The 16,323-nt window shown below is 36.5% G+C and overlaps 1 protein-coding gene across 1 annotated transcript in view; it reads left to right on the top strand.

Moving 5' to 3' along the window:
* lrch2 (leucine-rich repeats and calponin homology (CH) domain containing 2) overlaps positions 1-16,323 on the top strand; it is a 138,104-nt gene that overhangs the window by 84,499 nt on the left and 37,282 nt on the right. The window contains exons 14-16 of the mRNA XM_056458145.1: positions 4,364-4,412; positions 5,547-5,585; positions 8,851-8,991. Coding sequence (XP_056314120.1) covers positions 4,364-4,412; positions 5,547-5,585; positions 8,851-8,991 — 229 coding nt within the window. The remainder of the gene's footprint in view (positions 1-4,363; positions 4,413-5,546; positions 5,586-8,850; positions 8,992-16,323) is intronic.

The following is a 16,323-nucleotide window of genomic DNA, read 5'->3' as shown; positions in this document are numbered from 1 at the left end:
AAACAAGGATGACAAAAAGAGAGACAAAACATTGGCTGGGGCCAAGCAGGTTGTGGATGAATGAGCGATTCCATTCAATGTACTGCAGTCTTGCATTTTAATAAGATTATTTTACAGTGCAATTAATAAAACTTTAGAAAAACCTTGAACATTTGCTTGAAAAAATTACAAATAATCATTTATGACACCAGTGTTAATGTTAATGAGTTACATTTTATTGTAAGATGTTGTCTCTACATGCTAGTTCTTTGTTTAAAATGTGATAAATGTTATTATAAAGTGTTATTATTGAAAACAGACTGTGTTATTCATGACACATATGCATTTAGCATTTGTTGGAAAGAGATTTTTTTGAGCATTAAGAGGTCTTTTTTGAAAAAATAAGGAAAATAAAAGATTGGAATAATATGGAAGGGTGGGGAAGAAGAGTTTGACAGCTGAACAGGTAGCAACAGGAATAGTTTACACCTTATATTTTTTTTCCAGACCTTTGGAATTGTTTTGGATCACATTTAAGGACAGTTTTCTCAGATCTCATTTCAAATCCCAGTTTTCATGACAAATACTGTACATACACAGGTTATGAAGTATTTAAATATGTAAGTATTTATAATATAGTTAATGCTTATTAATTTAGTTAATTTGTACATTGAAATGTTTATATCTAATTGTATTTCAATTACAATGCAAATAGTACTGATGATCATACATTTTTACAGTGATTTACTTAAGACACCCAGTAACATTTAAATTATATGAAGCAATCGTTTATGTACTAGAAATGTTATCAACATATTTAGAACAAGAATTATTCGACGATTAAGTATTATCTAAAGAGCATTATTGTAATGTATAATAATGCAGCACAAAATACTAATCAACTGTAAATTTAAATACTTTTCCACTTTTTTTCCAAACCTTTGTTTTACCCATTTGTCAGCAAGACATTTTGTAAAGTATAATTATATTTTTAAATATAACAAAAAATGCTAATTTAAAGGTTTCAATTTATGTAATACAATTTGTATGTATTAGTCTCCCATATTTTGACATTTTCATTTTATTTTAATCAAAGTTGAAAGTTTATTCACATTTAACATGCTTTTCTGTCTTTTATTACTTTATATTTGATGAAAACACCAAAACAAGTAATCTTTGACCCACATTTTATCCAGTTACATGTTTTAAGACGCAAGCATATACACACTTCTTATTAGAAAATTACTTAAGTCTTATTTATTTTATCTTGGCTAGAATAAATGTATTTTTTACATTTATTTAAACCATTTTAAAGTCAATATACAGTAATTAGCTCCTTTAAGCTATTTTTTGATTGTCTACAGAACAAACCAGTGTTATTCAATTCAATTCAATTCAATTCACCTTTATTTGTATAGCGCTTATACAATGTAGATTGTGTCAAAGCAGCTTCACATAAAAGGTAACACTAAATAGGAACAGTGTAGTGTTATAAAATGACTTGACTATTTACCCTAACTTGCCTAGTCAACCTAACCCAGTTAAGCCTTTAATTGACCTAGCATCTTGAAAAATATCTAGTTAACATATTGTACTGTCCTTATGGCAAAGATAAAATAAATGAGTTATTAGAAATGAGTTATTAAAACTATTATGTTTAGAAATGTGAAAATGTCTGGGAAAATTGTGGAAAAAATATAAAAGAATACATATTTAACGGGAGAGTTCATGAGCCCCATCATACACCCAGCACAATAAGGTTCAAGACGTGTTTGGTGCGATTTGTTGCTATTTTCAGACCAGCGCAACCTTAATTTTCCCCGTTTTGAGCCATGTTGTTTAAATAGCAAATCCATTTGCAGCACTTTGTGGACTCATGAGTGTTCCAGTCTAGAAAGGAGAATCAGAATCAGTTTTATTGCCAAGTGTGCTTCACACACACAAGGAATTTGTTTTGGCTACAGAAGCTTCCAGTGTACATAAAGTGACAAGTGACGACACAAAATAAATATGAAAAAAAATAAATAAAAATGATAAACATTAAACAGGTGCGGTTAGTCAAGGTGTGTTAAGGTGCATTGTTAAGGTATGTTAAGGTGCATTGTTGGCGCATGGTATTTTAAGAAACTAAAATAAACTGCGCCAATAACCAACTGAAAACTGAAAGTCCAGTGCAGAGCACATTAGTTGTGTGCCATAAATGGTTACATATTGCTTAATATACATGGGGCGTACAGCAATACACAAATATCTTTACAAATGAAAAAGTATGAAAGGATTAAAATATTACAAAAATTATTACTTTCTACATAAATATCAAAACCACTGCCTCCATTCCTTCTTCATCTCGTGGGGCTTTTTAAAACTTATTCATGACAATTTGCTTTTATATTATGTTATTGTTATTAGTAGTATTATTTATTATATGCATATTTATATTTGTTTTATTAAAAACAAGTTTAGATTTGTCCACCTGTCGGGTTTTGGACCATGAGGCATAGGACGTGTATTCGGATACTCAGTTTTTTGACCACACTCTGTTATTATTGTTCATTTATTCATTTGCTGGAAATTAGAACTGAATTTAGAAATAGTTTTGAAACTAATCTTTTTGCTTAACAAACTAAATTAAATATGTAGGCTGATTGATGTCTTCAGTGGAGGGCTTATAACACCGTTTCCTTATCCACAAAAGTAAATGAGTACAGTAAAAAGTAAAAGTAAAGAGAAAGTAAAAAGGCCGAATGGAGGAGGCTCATTCTTTATCCTGGCGCTGCAGATGGTCTGTTTTCTTGCTCGTGAAGCGTTTAGTTTTTCTATTTACAAAGTCGGCCATGTAAATAGCAAATGCTCCATGGTGCAACTCAACTGACTCTTAAAGGGAATGGGAGATGAGACTCTGAATGGGTTAATACATGTTATCCTCTAAACACACCCATAACTCATTTAGAGAATAAGCACAACCCTGTTAGACCATGCTTCGTGGCGCAAACTGTATTTTTCCATCCTTAAAACAGCAAAAGTGGATTCGACAAGCCCTTAATGCTTTTGCACCATGCGCTTTAGACTTTACACCTAGATCGTTAAAATAGAGCCCTATAATTCTGACTTCAACTGTATATTTACATATAAAAACATAACACATGCATGTATGCAAGGTATTTTTAAATACAATATTTGAATACTCAAATTAGTTTAAATTTTTCCTGTTGAATAAATTATTTCAGGTCTACACCATCCCTTTCAGTCTAATCTAAAAGTCATTCAGACGAAACTCTATTCATTGAACTTTTTTACTTCAAGTCTTTCAATCTGACTGTACCCTCAACCCAGTAATTTAGGAGCATGTAAAAATGATAACAAATATGCACATTTTCCACACAATATTAAGCAACATTTTGTCAAAACTCTATATGAACTTTGCATATCTAGTTTTGCTAGACGTCATATTTTAAAACTAATTTTTGAATTATAGCAGAAACCTCAAGGCACATCATATCAGTCACAGACCTGTCAGTATAATCTGCAAAAAGCAATCCCAGGTACATTACAGCTCCAGACATGCCTGTCAAGCTGTTACCCCAGAGCATACAATACAGCCTGATTTAGACCACTAGTCTTCTAGAATTACAAGCTGTCAAACTCAACTGTAAGGTTGTCTAGTATACAGCCCTCCATTATCTTTATCCTCCACAGACAAAGTAGGTGGATTAAGGATCTGACAGCACATCAGGCCCCACCTCACACGCATGAGTGAGAACATACATGTAAAGTCAGAATTATTAGCCCCCCTTTGAATTTTTTTTCTTTTTTAAATATTTCCTAAATGATGTTTAACAGAGCAAGGAAATTTTCACAGTATGTCTGATAATATTTTTTTCTTCTAGAGAAAGCCTTATTTGTTTTATTTCGGCTAGAACAAAGGCAGTTTTTAATTTTTAAACAACATTTTAAGGTCGAAATTATTACCCCCTTTAAGCTATATTTTTTGATAGTCTACAGAACAAACCATCATTATACAATAACTTGCCTACTTACCCTAACCTGCCTAGTTAACCTAATTAACCTAGTTAAGCCTTTAAATGTCACTTTAAGCTGTATAGAATATCTAGTCAAATATTATTTACTGTCATCATGACAAAGATAAAATAAATCAGTTATTAGAAATAAGTTATTAAAACTATTATCTTTAGAAATGTGTTGAAAAAAAATCTCTCCGTTAAACAGAAATTGGGGAAAAAATAAACAGGGGGGCTAATAATTCAGGGGGGCTAATAATTCTGACTTTAACTGTACATGTGAACACCTAAGCAGAATAAATTCTTAGTCGCCCTTAAGTCCCAACATGTTTTTTGGTCACTCAAAGTATCTGTTTTCTTTACAGTGCATCTCTAGATGAAGGAACCAGCTCCGCATCAGCATTCAGTGGACAGGTACCACATTTTTACCAGCAGATGCCTTGATAAACATGTCTACATGCGTGCAATAATGCTTACAGCCCTATGCTCAATTTGACAGACCTTGTAAGAAATACATGCTGGCTTCACACTTGAAAGTGTCAGTTATTTTTTGACATCTTAGGCTTGATGTTGCAAGCCCTTATTTTTACAATAGCAGTGCTGACAGCACTTTATCTGTCAACACTGTATAACACACATGTTCTTTTGTCCGTTAATCTTTGTTTTGAATGTAACCTGACATGCTAACTCATTGCCAGATCCACATGAAATCTGCAGTCACTGAGCAACTCATGTAAACACCTTAATCATATTATTGTATTATTCAGATTAAGGCAGATAATTAGATAACTGATGTCCATGTAACCATTGTCTAAAATAATACTTTAGCTGGTTTTAGCAGCAAGTTTCTTCTTAATGTATGTTAAGAGATGTTCCTTTACTCACCCTCAGGCCATCCGAGATGCAATTCGCTTTTTATCTTTTTAAGTACAACAATGAAAATCTTCAACTGTGGTCCTTGGAGATGTACATATTACAAGGGATCGTGTGTAAATGCTGTTACAATGTCATAGATAAGGTGCACTTTTTATCAGACGGATCTTTTTGCCTGATTAGACTTTAGTATGTTTTCAGGGGCCTCAGGTAGAAAATTGCATCATCATTTACTCATCCTCCACTTGCTCCAAGCCTTGTGGAGTTTCTTTCATCTGCTGAACACAAAGGAAAATTTACTGAAGAATGTTGGAAAGCAGCAGCAATCGACTTCCATAGAAATTTTTGTTTCTAGTATGGATGCCAGTGGCTGCTGGTTTGCAACATTCTTCAGAATATCTTACTTTGGGTTCAACAGAAGAAAGAAAATCATAAATGTTTAGAACCATTTCAGTTTGAGTAACTGGTGAGGATATTTTCATTTCTGGGTGAACTATTTATTTAAGCTTTCAGATGTCAATGTAAGTATGCTACTCTTAGCTTTAATGGAGTTCCGAAAATTAATGTAGTCTGCAGATTTCATCTGAGTGTGCATATCATCATGTTTGTCAATTCCATTCCTCCTTATTCAGTTTTTTTTCCCATGTGTGTGTCTGTGTGTGTTATTTCTTTAAGGAGACTGATCTCACTGATGAAGATGCAGCTTTCTCTGAGGTCACTCTTCACTTCATCACATTCTTCCTTCTCATTTTTCATTCTCAAGACTGTTTCACACCGCAAGCGTGTTTTTTTCGACGTGCATGTCAACAGATTAGAGCTTTCATAGTGCACGCAGAAGCAGCAGGTCTATTAAAGTGACAGTGCATTGATAATGACCAAAGACACGTTGAATGACAGTAAAAAGTAGCAATTTTACCCAATAAATTCATCGATAATATCAACAGATTTTTATATAGTCAATTAAATGAACTTAAACGATTAAAAACAGCAACAAATATTTATTTTGGCCGAACTACAAAACCAAATTTAAAGCAATTTTAGTATTAGTTTTGCTTAGTAAGTCATGTATAAATATCATCATAACTTTATTGTTTAAATATTCATATAACTATAGGTCTACATCATCCTGGCAATCAAAAACAAAATGGCATGATATCACAGGCGATTGCCTTCTGACCGAGTGCACCTGCAAAGACATGAATGACACTCCTCAGAGCGTGAGAATCATACAGTTCTTTAGGATCTATATAATTTGTAAAATAAAGAGTTGCAGGTTAAGGAAACAGCATAGGAGGGAGTTGCTGTGAGCCTTTGTGCAGATGAACAGTAAAAAATATTTCTGTATTTATAGATAGATAGATAACTAGATAGAATAGAGAGTGATAGATTGATTTGTGTAACAGCTGCTAATGAGCCACGCGCTGCAGACGCAGTCAGTGTGAATGGCAAACGCCTGCGCGCTGCTTCTGCTCTCCATACGCGCTGTGCACACGCTGCTTACGTACTGCTTGTGGTGTTAGACACGTGTTATCCTTACAGTAAAGCTTCTAAGCTCCAATCATTTTAGTATGATTTTCATTAATATTGACATTTTCTATTCAAGGGAGGTTTCACTCAAAAGTGAAGATTCACTGATCATTTGCACCTCACTTGTGCCATATCACCCTGCAGCCCAAGATCGGTTACTCAGTGAAAGCAGGACTGAGCCTGGTTAGTACCTGGATGGGAGACCACATAGGAAAGCTAGGTTGCTGTTGTAAATGGTGTTAGTGAGGCCAGCAGGGGCGCTCAACCTGTGGTCTGTGTGAGTCCTAATGCCCTAGTAAAAGTGATGGGGATGCTATGCTGTCAGTGGGCGTCGTCTTTCGGATGAGACGTTAAACCAAGGTCCTGACTCTCTGTGGTCCTTAAAAATCTCATGGCACTTCTCGTAAAAGAGTAGGGGTGTAACCCTGGTGTCCTGGCCAAATTCCCTCCATTGGCCCATATTGTTCATGGCCTCCCAATAATCTCTCCACTCCACTCCACCTATAGCTGGTGTGTGGTGAGCGCACTGGTGCTGTTGTCCTGTGGCTGCCGTCGCACCATCCAAGTGCTGCACACTAGTGGTGGTGTAGAGAGACCCCTGCCCATGATTGTGAAGTGCTTTGGGTGTGTGCCCATACACAATAAATGCACTATATTAATACACATTACTTACTTACTTACTTGTTCAAAACATGTTGAAGTTTGTTTATTCAGTTGGCCATTGATTTCCCCAGTATTTTATTTTTCTACTATAGATGTCAATCGACACCAGTTGCAATTAAAAAAATAAATAAATTTAGTTTTCCAACACAAGAAAGAAACTCATAAAGATTTTAAGGCAGGAGCCTAGGTGAGGAATTATGAAATAATTTTTGTGCCAATAAGAATGAACGTAACTTTATAAAACTGAACGTAACTTTCCAAGAAACGATCAAAAATATGCCACTGCAAAAGAAGAAAAACACAATGAAAACAAAAAAATGAACTCAGTCGCACAAATTTAGCATGCTCTTCAAATATGCTTCATTCTTTGTTAATGATTTTCAAAGAATCGTTTTCGCTAATCATGGATTTTGAATGCGTTGCCACAGTTTTCGCTTACGCTTCGTAAATTTTCGTTTGCTGTTTTGGCACAAACTTCTCGTGGGGGCGGGCTTAACAGCGATCTACACTGATTGGCTAATGAGCTTTTGATGGACAGTTGCTCTCTGACCTGGAAGCACAGACGGTGACGTCAGTGGCGCGCATATCGGAAAGTTGTTGCGGTGTGCAATACGTCGTGCTTTATGTTAAGTATTAATGTTAGTATTTTACCTAGGGTCGTCTCTTAGTTTCTAAAGATGACCTCCCGGGAGAGACACGGAGCGGTGCCATCATCTTCGTCACCGTCTGTGCTTCCAGGTCAGAGAGCAACTGTCCATCAAAAGCTCATTAGCCAATCAGTGTAGATCGCTGTTAAGCCCGCCCCCACGAGAAGTTTGTGCCAAAACAGCAAACGAAAATTTACAAAGCGTAAGCGAAAACTGTGGCAACGCATTCAAAATCCATGATTCATGAAAACGATTCTTTGAAAATCATTAACAAAGAATGAAGCATATTTGAAGAGCATGTTAAATTCGTGCGACTGAGTTCATTTTTTTGTTTTCATTGTGTTTTACTTCTTTTGCAGTGGCATATTTTTGATCGTTTCTTGGAAAGTTACATTCAGTTTTATAAAGTTACGTTCATTCTTATTGGCACAAAAATTATTCCATAAGGAATTGGCATGCAAATTTTCATTTTTGGTGAACCATCCCTTTAAGTCGATCAGCAATGAACAAAAAAAATGTATTATTCTTTAAAATCTATTAAAAACAAATGCAATATTTTTATACTTTCTATCGAAGAATCCTGAAAATATGTAATATAGTTTTCACAACAATATTAAGCAGCAAAATGGTTTTCAGCATTGATAATAATTAGAATTGTTCACTGAGTAATCAATCAGTATATTAAAATAATTTCTACACTATTGAAGTTTTTGTTTTAATATGTAAAAAAACAGCCTTAATGAGCAGATGACCTATTTTACTTATTTAAACAAATTTTTAATGAAAAAATTAAGTAAAAAAAGAATATCTAAACGGAATCTAATATCTAAACTAAATCGTTTTGCTGGAAATGCAAATTTTATATAATGCACAACATTGCTAATTGGTTTACAACATTGGCTTTCAACATTCTTTTGATTTCATGCTTTTAATCGTTTATGACATCTTTGCCAACAAAACCCCATCTGAGTTATCAAACCACATAATGTGAGCAAATGTTTGATGGATTTTCAGTGTTGTGCAGCACTGACCCGAAAGAGCAAGTTCTGCCAGCTGGCAAGAAACACACTTCTCATTGCTTTCAGACATTTTTATAGTTAGAGAGTCCTGTGATTCACTCTAATGTTTTGATTCTTCTTCAGCCTTCTTCCTCTTGCTCATTTGACGGAAGTTTGAAATCAGAGAGCAGTGACTCAGAACCAAGATGGCCAGAGGTTCCTCCCGTGCTCAACCAGAACGAGGATCGGAGAAGAAACAAATACCTGAGAAAAGACTACCTGAAGGTACAGCACCCAAGCACGTGCACATTCCCATGCTGTCAAATTTTGTTTTATGATGTATACTCACATGTTACTTTTATAGTCATTTATTTAACACATATACAAATATTTTAATATTCTGTGCCACTTTAGACTGGTACCCTGTATATATCACATGGATATTTGCTGGACAATAGCGTGAATTGTTTGTGATATGCTTCACTGTGTTACCTGAAGTTTTTTTTATAATTATTTTTTCGGGGTTTTCACCTTTAATGGATAGGAAAGTGTAGAGTATTTTCAGGAAAGCATGGGGAGCAGAGAGAGGGGAAAGATTGGCATAGTACCACGAGGCGGGAATTGAACTCAGGTCGCCGTGAGCACCGGAGTGCATGTGTCAAACACTAACCACTACACCACTGGCACTGACATGTTACCTGTAGTTTAAGAGCTAATTGTGTCCATTGCTCCAAATGTTCTCCAAACATCCTAGCTGAATCATCCTAGATGTATTATCTATACTCATCATCATTCAGGATGTCAGCTGTTTATTTTTTTAAATAGCTTTAGTTACCGGATGATTGTGCATGCAGATTTACTGCATGACTGCATGCTCAGATCTCATCAGGTCATGAACTGGCACGCAATTGACTATAATTGTTATATTTTCTCCCCTTAAGGATGTTCTCCCTTGAGAGAGATTTCAAGACCTAATTGTATCTGATAATCTGAAGAAAAATATCTTATTCACACTATACATACTGTTTTAAATCTTCTATTGTCACGTCTGCCCGTGATCGATGACTGCAAAGATCGTAGGTAAACTAAAAATCCCTTCTTAATTTCCGAGATAATATGAGATTGGGCGTGCCCAGGGTGGTAAGGGTAAGGTAAGTCGTAAGCGATGTAGTGCAGTCATCGATCGCGTGCAGACCTGACACTAACAGTTGAAGTCAGAATTATAAGCCCCCCTTTGAATTGTTTTTTCTTTTTTAAATATTTTCCAAATGATGTTTAACAGAGCAAGGAAATTTTCACAGTATGTCTGATAATATTTTTTCTTCTAGAGAAGGTCTTATTTCTTTTTTCTTATTCTCTTTATTTTGGCTAGAATAAAAGCAGTTTTTAATTTTTTTAAAACCACTTTTAGGTCAGAATTGTTAGCCCCTTTAAGGTAATTTATTTCTATAGTCTACAGAACAAACCATCGTCATACAATAACTTGCCTAATTACCCTAACCTGCTTAGTTAACCTAATTAACCTAGTTGAGCCTTTAAATGTCACTTTAAGCTGTATAGAAGCGAAAAATATCTAGTCAAATATATTATTCAGTGTCATCATGGCAAAGATAAAAGAAATCAGTTATTAGAAATGAATTATTAAAACTATTATGTTTAGAAATGTGTTGAAAAAATCTTCTCTCTGTTAAACAGAAATTGGGGGAAAAAATAGGCAGGGGGGCTAATAACTTCAACTGTATATAGAGTTTTGAATATGGCAAAATAATGGAAAAAACCTATATGAATTCCTATTGACCCACACAAAACCGATGCAGTCCTCTAACATGGATCCAAATCACTATAAACAAATTCTTCCTCTGAGCCCTATAATTCACTGTGAAAACAATTTATTGTGTCAGCTGAGAGTTCACAGATATCTCTGGTGCATGTTAACTTCTCTGTTGATGTGTCAGTGATACTTGACACATTCTATAAGCAGATGAAACATGGAGAGTTGTTAAAACAGCACCATATGTGGAGTGAAAAGACAGAATCTCAACATCAAAGCCTCATGTCAGCAGTAAAGGAGGTTCTGGTCTGTCTTGCTGCCTCGGGACCTAAATATTTTCATGACATTGATAGTGGGGATAGTGAAAAAAAAAACAATGACTCAAAGCACATGTGTTGATGAGCTACAAAACAGCTGGCCAATTTCTGCCCTTTGCAGTGGCTCAACCTGACTTGTGTTGGCACAACCTTGAGAGGGATTCATAGCAGACAGACATCTGATATATTTGAACTGTCTGAAAGAGTAATCCACAATCACAGGAAATATGGAGTTGAGGATATTTCGGGCAAAATGAGGGTTATTAAATTCAGGGTTCAAAAACATATTCCATCTGTGCGTAACACACAGTGTAGGACTACCATCGGCCCAATAATGAAATCAGAGACATGGGCTAAGGTTTAATTTGTGTAGGTCCCTTACTTGCGCATCTGTGAAGTTCACTTAATTTATTATAATTCAGTTATAATTTAATTAGATTTAAATGAGATTTTCTGCATAGTTAACTTAATAAATTACAATATTATAATTTGTATAAAATCATCATTTTGTTTTATTACTGATTCTACTGCAGTAAACACCTTACTCAAAAACGAATTGAAAAATAAATAAAGACATGGGGTTTAAAAACAAATATGTATATAATATATATATATATATATATATATATATATATATATATATATATATATATATATATATATATATATATATATATATATATATATATATATATATATATATATACACCTTATTTATTAGGTACATCGTACTAGTACCGAGTTGGACCTACTTTTGCTTTCAGAACTGCCTTAATCCTTCATGGCATAGATTCAACAAGGTACTGGAAATATTCCTCAGAGATTTTGGTCCATGTTGACATGATAGCATCACACAGTTGCTGCAGATTTGTCGGCTGCACATCCAGGATGCAAATCTCCCGTTTCACCACATCCCAAAGGTGCACTATTGGATTGAGATCTAGTGTCTGCGGAGGCCATTTGAGTACAGTGAATTCATTGTCATGTTCAAGAAACCAGCCTGAGATGATTCACGCTTTATGACATGGCATGTTATCCTGCTGGAAGTAGCCATCAGAATATGCGTATACTGTGGTTAGAAAGGGATGCACATGGTCAGCAACAATACACAGGTAGGCTGTGGCATTGACACGATGCTCAATTGGTACTAATGGGCTTAAAATGTGCCAAGAAAATATCCCCTACACCATTACACTACCACCACCAGCCTGAACTGTTGATACAAGGCAGGATGGATCCATGGTTTCATGTCGTTGACGCCAAATTCTGACCCTACCATGCGAATGTTGCAACAGAAATCGAGACTCATCACACCAGGCAAGAGTTTTACAATCTTCTATTGTCTGACATTTGGCTGATTAGAAATTTGCATTAGCAAGCAGTTGGACCTAATAAAGTGGCCAGTGAGTGTATATGTATAATGAATATAAATAAATCAGAGACTGTAGGGATTACAGAATTTCCAAAGATACTTTTGCCATTATTTTATTTCAAGAGTTCACACTTAGCTCATGATTGATACATACTGTAGCTTGTTTGGCATGTTGTCCTGGGAGAAAGCCCTGAGCTCAAGGGATCCTCGGGCCCAGGGCTCCCCCCTTTCGCAGGGCGAGGGGAACTTGAGCTCAGGTCGATCTCAAACTTCCCTGCTGCAGAGGCCAAGGTGAACTTCCTGAGAGTAAGACATTAGAAAAAAGATTTAGGCTTATTTTATTAATAATATAGAGCATATGTGGACGGTGGGAGGAAACCGGGAAACCTGGGGGAAACCCTCGCGGACACGGGGAGAACATGCAAACTCCGCACAGAAATACCAGATGGCCCAGCGAGGACCCAATGTCATTGATATTCTTGCTGTCAGGCAACAGTGCTACTCACAAGGCCACCGTGCTGCCCATTCTGGATAAAGGTGGGGAAGGGGAGGAGGGGGGGTTTCTTTTAGAAGAAGATAGTTGTAGATAGGAATTGAGGATATATAGTGACTTGGGATCCTTTGATTGGAGGATCGTGATTAGCTAATGTGGGCCAGCTGGGTCAATCATGAGCACATGCTCCTCTCGAAATTAGTTTAAAATTAAACTTCACTTACCAAAACAGAATGAGTAGTCATAAATTCAATATAATACGTTTCATAAAATCTTTACTAAGAGTCTGGTAGTAGTTTGCCTTCACAGAAGATCAACACCTGCTTCTGCATCATCCTCTGTTTAGCTCCGCCCGCTGAAATCACTTGTATATGTAAATAAAGAAAGGCAAATTTAGGTCTATTTATAAACCAGGGACAACAGTCAGCTGCTGTTAAATTGAGATCATCTTATCGGTCAGACATTTAAAATGATACCAAACATTAAAGGGAAAAAGCAATAAACAATAAATATATTATATAAAAGATACTGTATAGACATTCCTGGTGAACTCGTGGCATTCTGAGTGGTTTTTTGTCTAAGACTGGAGGAGGAGTAGGGTGGTTTCAGGATGGGTGAGAACAGAGCAGAGAGACAAATTACTTCCTGATGTCTTCTCCTGATTTGTGGAAATTTTGTTGTATTGCATGGAATATGTTTTTGTCACAGCCTTGTTAGAAAAACAAAATGTACCCGTAACATAAAATATGAAATTATTTCACCCGTTAATTATTCAACAACTGATTTACACTGCAGACCCAAGCAACAACCAGTTGACTTCGCACACTTTGCACAATCCGACAAACACCACTTGAAATTTTTCAATTGCAAAACATGAGCAACAACAGATGAGAGCAGATGTCAACATGAGTAACACAGTGCTCTGACAAGACCAGACAAATGGTCTGTTGTTGCTGCTCTGCATCTACAGGTATATGTTCAGTTGGAATGGGCTATAAGAGGAGTGTTTTTTTCCAGGTTGGAAACGCAACAGAACTCAACAGAAATCGAATTAAGACATGCGGAAAATGCCGATTTTAAAACAGGAATACCACATATATCTTAATTTCATTTCTGTTTAGGTCATAGGTCTCCTGGAGGGCTGCAGCTGATCCAACTAATCGAGGTGTGTAAAAGAGTCTTGAACACCTTGATTAGTTGTGTCAGCTGTGTTTGATTAGGGTTGAAGCAAAACTGTGCTGAACTGCGGCCCTCCAGGAATTGAGTTTGAGACCCATGGTTTAGGTGGATTATGATGGTAATCAATAATTGCTGTTTACATGGTAGACTTTTAAAGTCCCCATGAACCGGAAGCTGCGACCGTTATTTTTTTGGCATTGTGATGCTGTTCCTAAAGAAACAGAATATTAAATGACACAACAGTGGGCGTGGCTTGTTTTTTCTACTGCGAGCTGATTGGATGTTGTGAAGAAGGCATTTTTTTCAGAAAGATGTGGAAAAAGGTTTGGGAAGAGTTATTACAACCTACTAGACATCTCCTCCTCACCATTTCTGTTTGTTGCCAAAACTGACAGTTGGGGCTGTGAGGTTAAATATGTTAACCAACAGGTAGTGTGCTGGGTGTGAGGCGTCCAGAGTGATTTTGCGAGCCCTTTTACTCACTCTGGAAGAGTGAGTAAAAGGGCTCGCAAAATCACTCTGGACGCCTCACACCCAGCACACTACCTGTTCGAACTGTTACCGTCTGGTCGGCGCTTCAGAGCACCAAGCACAAAAACAGCCAGACACAGGAAAAGTTTCTTTCCTCAGGCTGTCTACCTTATGAACAGTTAAATATTCCCCTACTGTGCAATAAATATGTGCAATACTTTCTCATACGCACTTGTACACAGCACCTTATATCAATATACAATGCAATACTTTCTACATTCGCACTTGAACACAGCACCTTATAACCTGTATATTTATAACAATCTGTACATACAACTCAACATCCAGGTTTCTTCACTAACCGCATCTGTTTAATGTTCATCATTTTTTATTATTATTATTTTATTTTTTCAGATGTATTTTGTGTTGTCACTTGTCACTTTATGTACACTGGAAGCTTCTGTAGCCAAAACAAATTCCTTGTGTGTGTGAAGCACACTTGGCAATAAAACTGATTCTGATTCTGAATTGCTAAAATATACGTAATCTGACAAATTAACTGAAAAAAAAAACTCAGGAAGTGCTTGTACAGATTTCAATAAAAAATTAGAAGGGCAAACTATTTTTTTTCCTTAATGACATGCACAGATTAATTGTTAACCACAAAACTAGCAATGTGAGCTCATAAAATCATATAGTTATTTTTGATTTCTTAGTGACTTTAATCAGAGTATTGTTTTAATCCCATTGAAATCGGAGTATTGGTGTCCATGTAAACATACTCATTTATTCATTTTTATTCATTTACGGCACGCAATCTGATATTTATTTAAAGTATGAAATTATGGGTTTGAAATGGGTGACCTAAAGCCTTTATGTTTTTTGTGTTTCATAACATACCGTACAGTGCAGAAACTCACTTCCCCATAACCATTCTTCTCTGCAAGGGGGATTTCCTTACTCTGTTCATTGAGAAAACACAATAGAAAAAATGTCATTTTCATTCGGTCAGCTTCCATGGAACTATCAAGTGATCCAAATCAACACTAAACATCCTGTGCTCGGATGGCTTTACAATAGGTTATATTTCTTGAATCAGGCAATCATTTCAGCTTTGTGATTCGACCAAAATGAAAGAAGATATGCACAGGCAAGCTGGTTTTAGGGTTAGTGGATGCTTGGGGCTGGGCCCAGTCTGGATGCGAATAGGGCTGTTGTTTGATTTATTAACGTATACTATACTTTAAAGTAAGACTGCATTATCATAAATCACTCAGTAATAACAATTATATTATAGAAAGCATTTTTTAAATTATGAATTTAGGAGGTTGCCAGGTATATTGTAAATTCCTCCAGTTTTTTAGATTAGATTAGATCAGATTAAACTTTATTGTCATTACACATCTTACACATGTGATTGGTCTAATCAGCAACAATGATGAGACTGCCTACAGGGAGGAGATACAGCATCTGGCCACTTGGTGCACCGACAATAATCTGCTCCTTAACACCAACAACACCAAGGAGCTCATTGTGGACTTCAGGAAGGGACGAACAGGCTCACATGATCCCATCCACATTAATGGGATGGCCGTTGAGCCTGTCTCATCCTTCAAGTTCCTGGGGACTCGCATCTCAAAGGACGTTTCCTGGACCACCAACACCTCCAGCCTGGTCAAGAAGGCTCACCAGCGCCTATTTTTCTTAAGGCAACTTAAGAAGAACCAGCTTTCATCAGCTGTCTTGGTGAACTTCTACCGCTGCACAATAGAAAGCATCCTGACCAACTGCGTCACAGTCTGGTATGGAAGCTGCTCTGTTGCTGAGCGTAAGGCACTGCAGCGGGTGGTGAAAACTGCCCAACGCATCACAGGGACTACACTGCCAGCCACTTCAGGCTCCCCCGGACAAAAAAAAGAAGACTGAGGAACAGCTTTTTCCCCAGAGCTGTCTCCCTTTTGAACTCTGCCCCTCACTGACTCTTTTGCCCCCCCAATACATCCCCCACACTCCT

The sequence above is a fragment of the Danio aesculapii genome, chromosome 5, assembly GCF_903798145.1.
Source record: "Danio aesculapii chromosome 5, fDanAes4.1, whole genome shotgun sequence".
Classification (NCBI taxonomy): Eukaryota; Metazoa; Chordata; class Actinopteri; order Cypriniformes; family Danionidae; genus Danio; species Danio aesculapii.
This window is presented reverse-complemented; position numbering and strand designations above follow the sequence as displayed.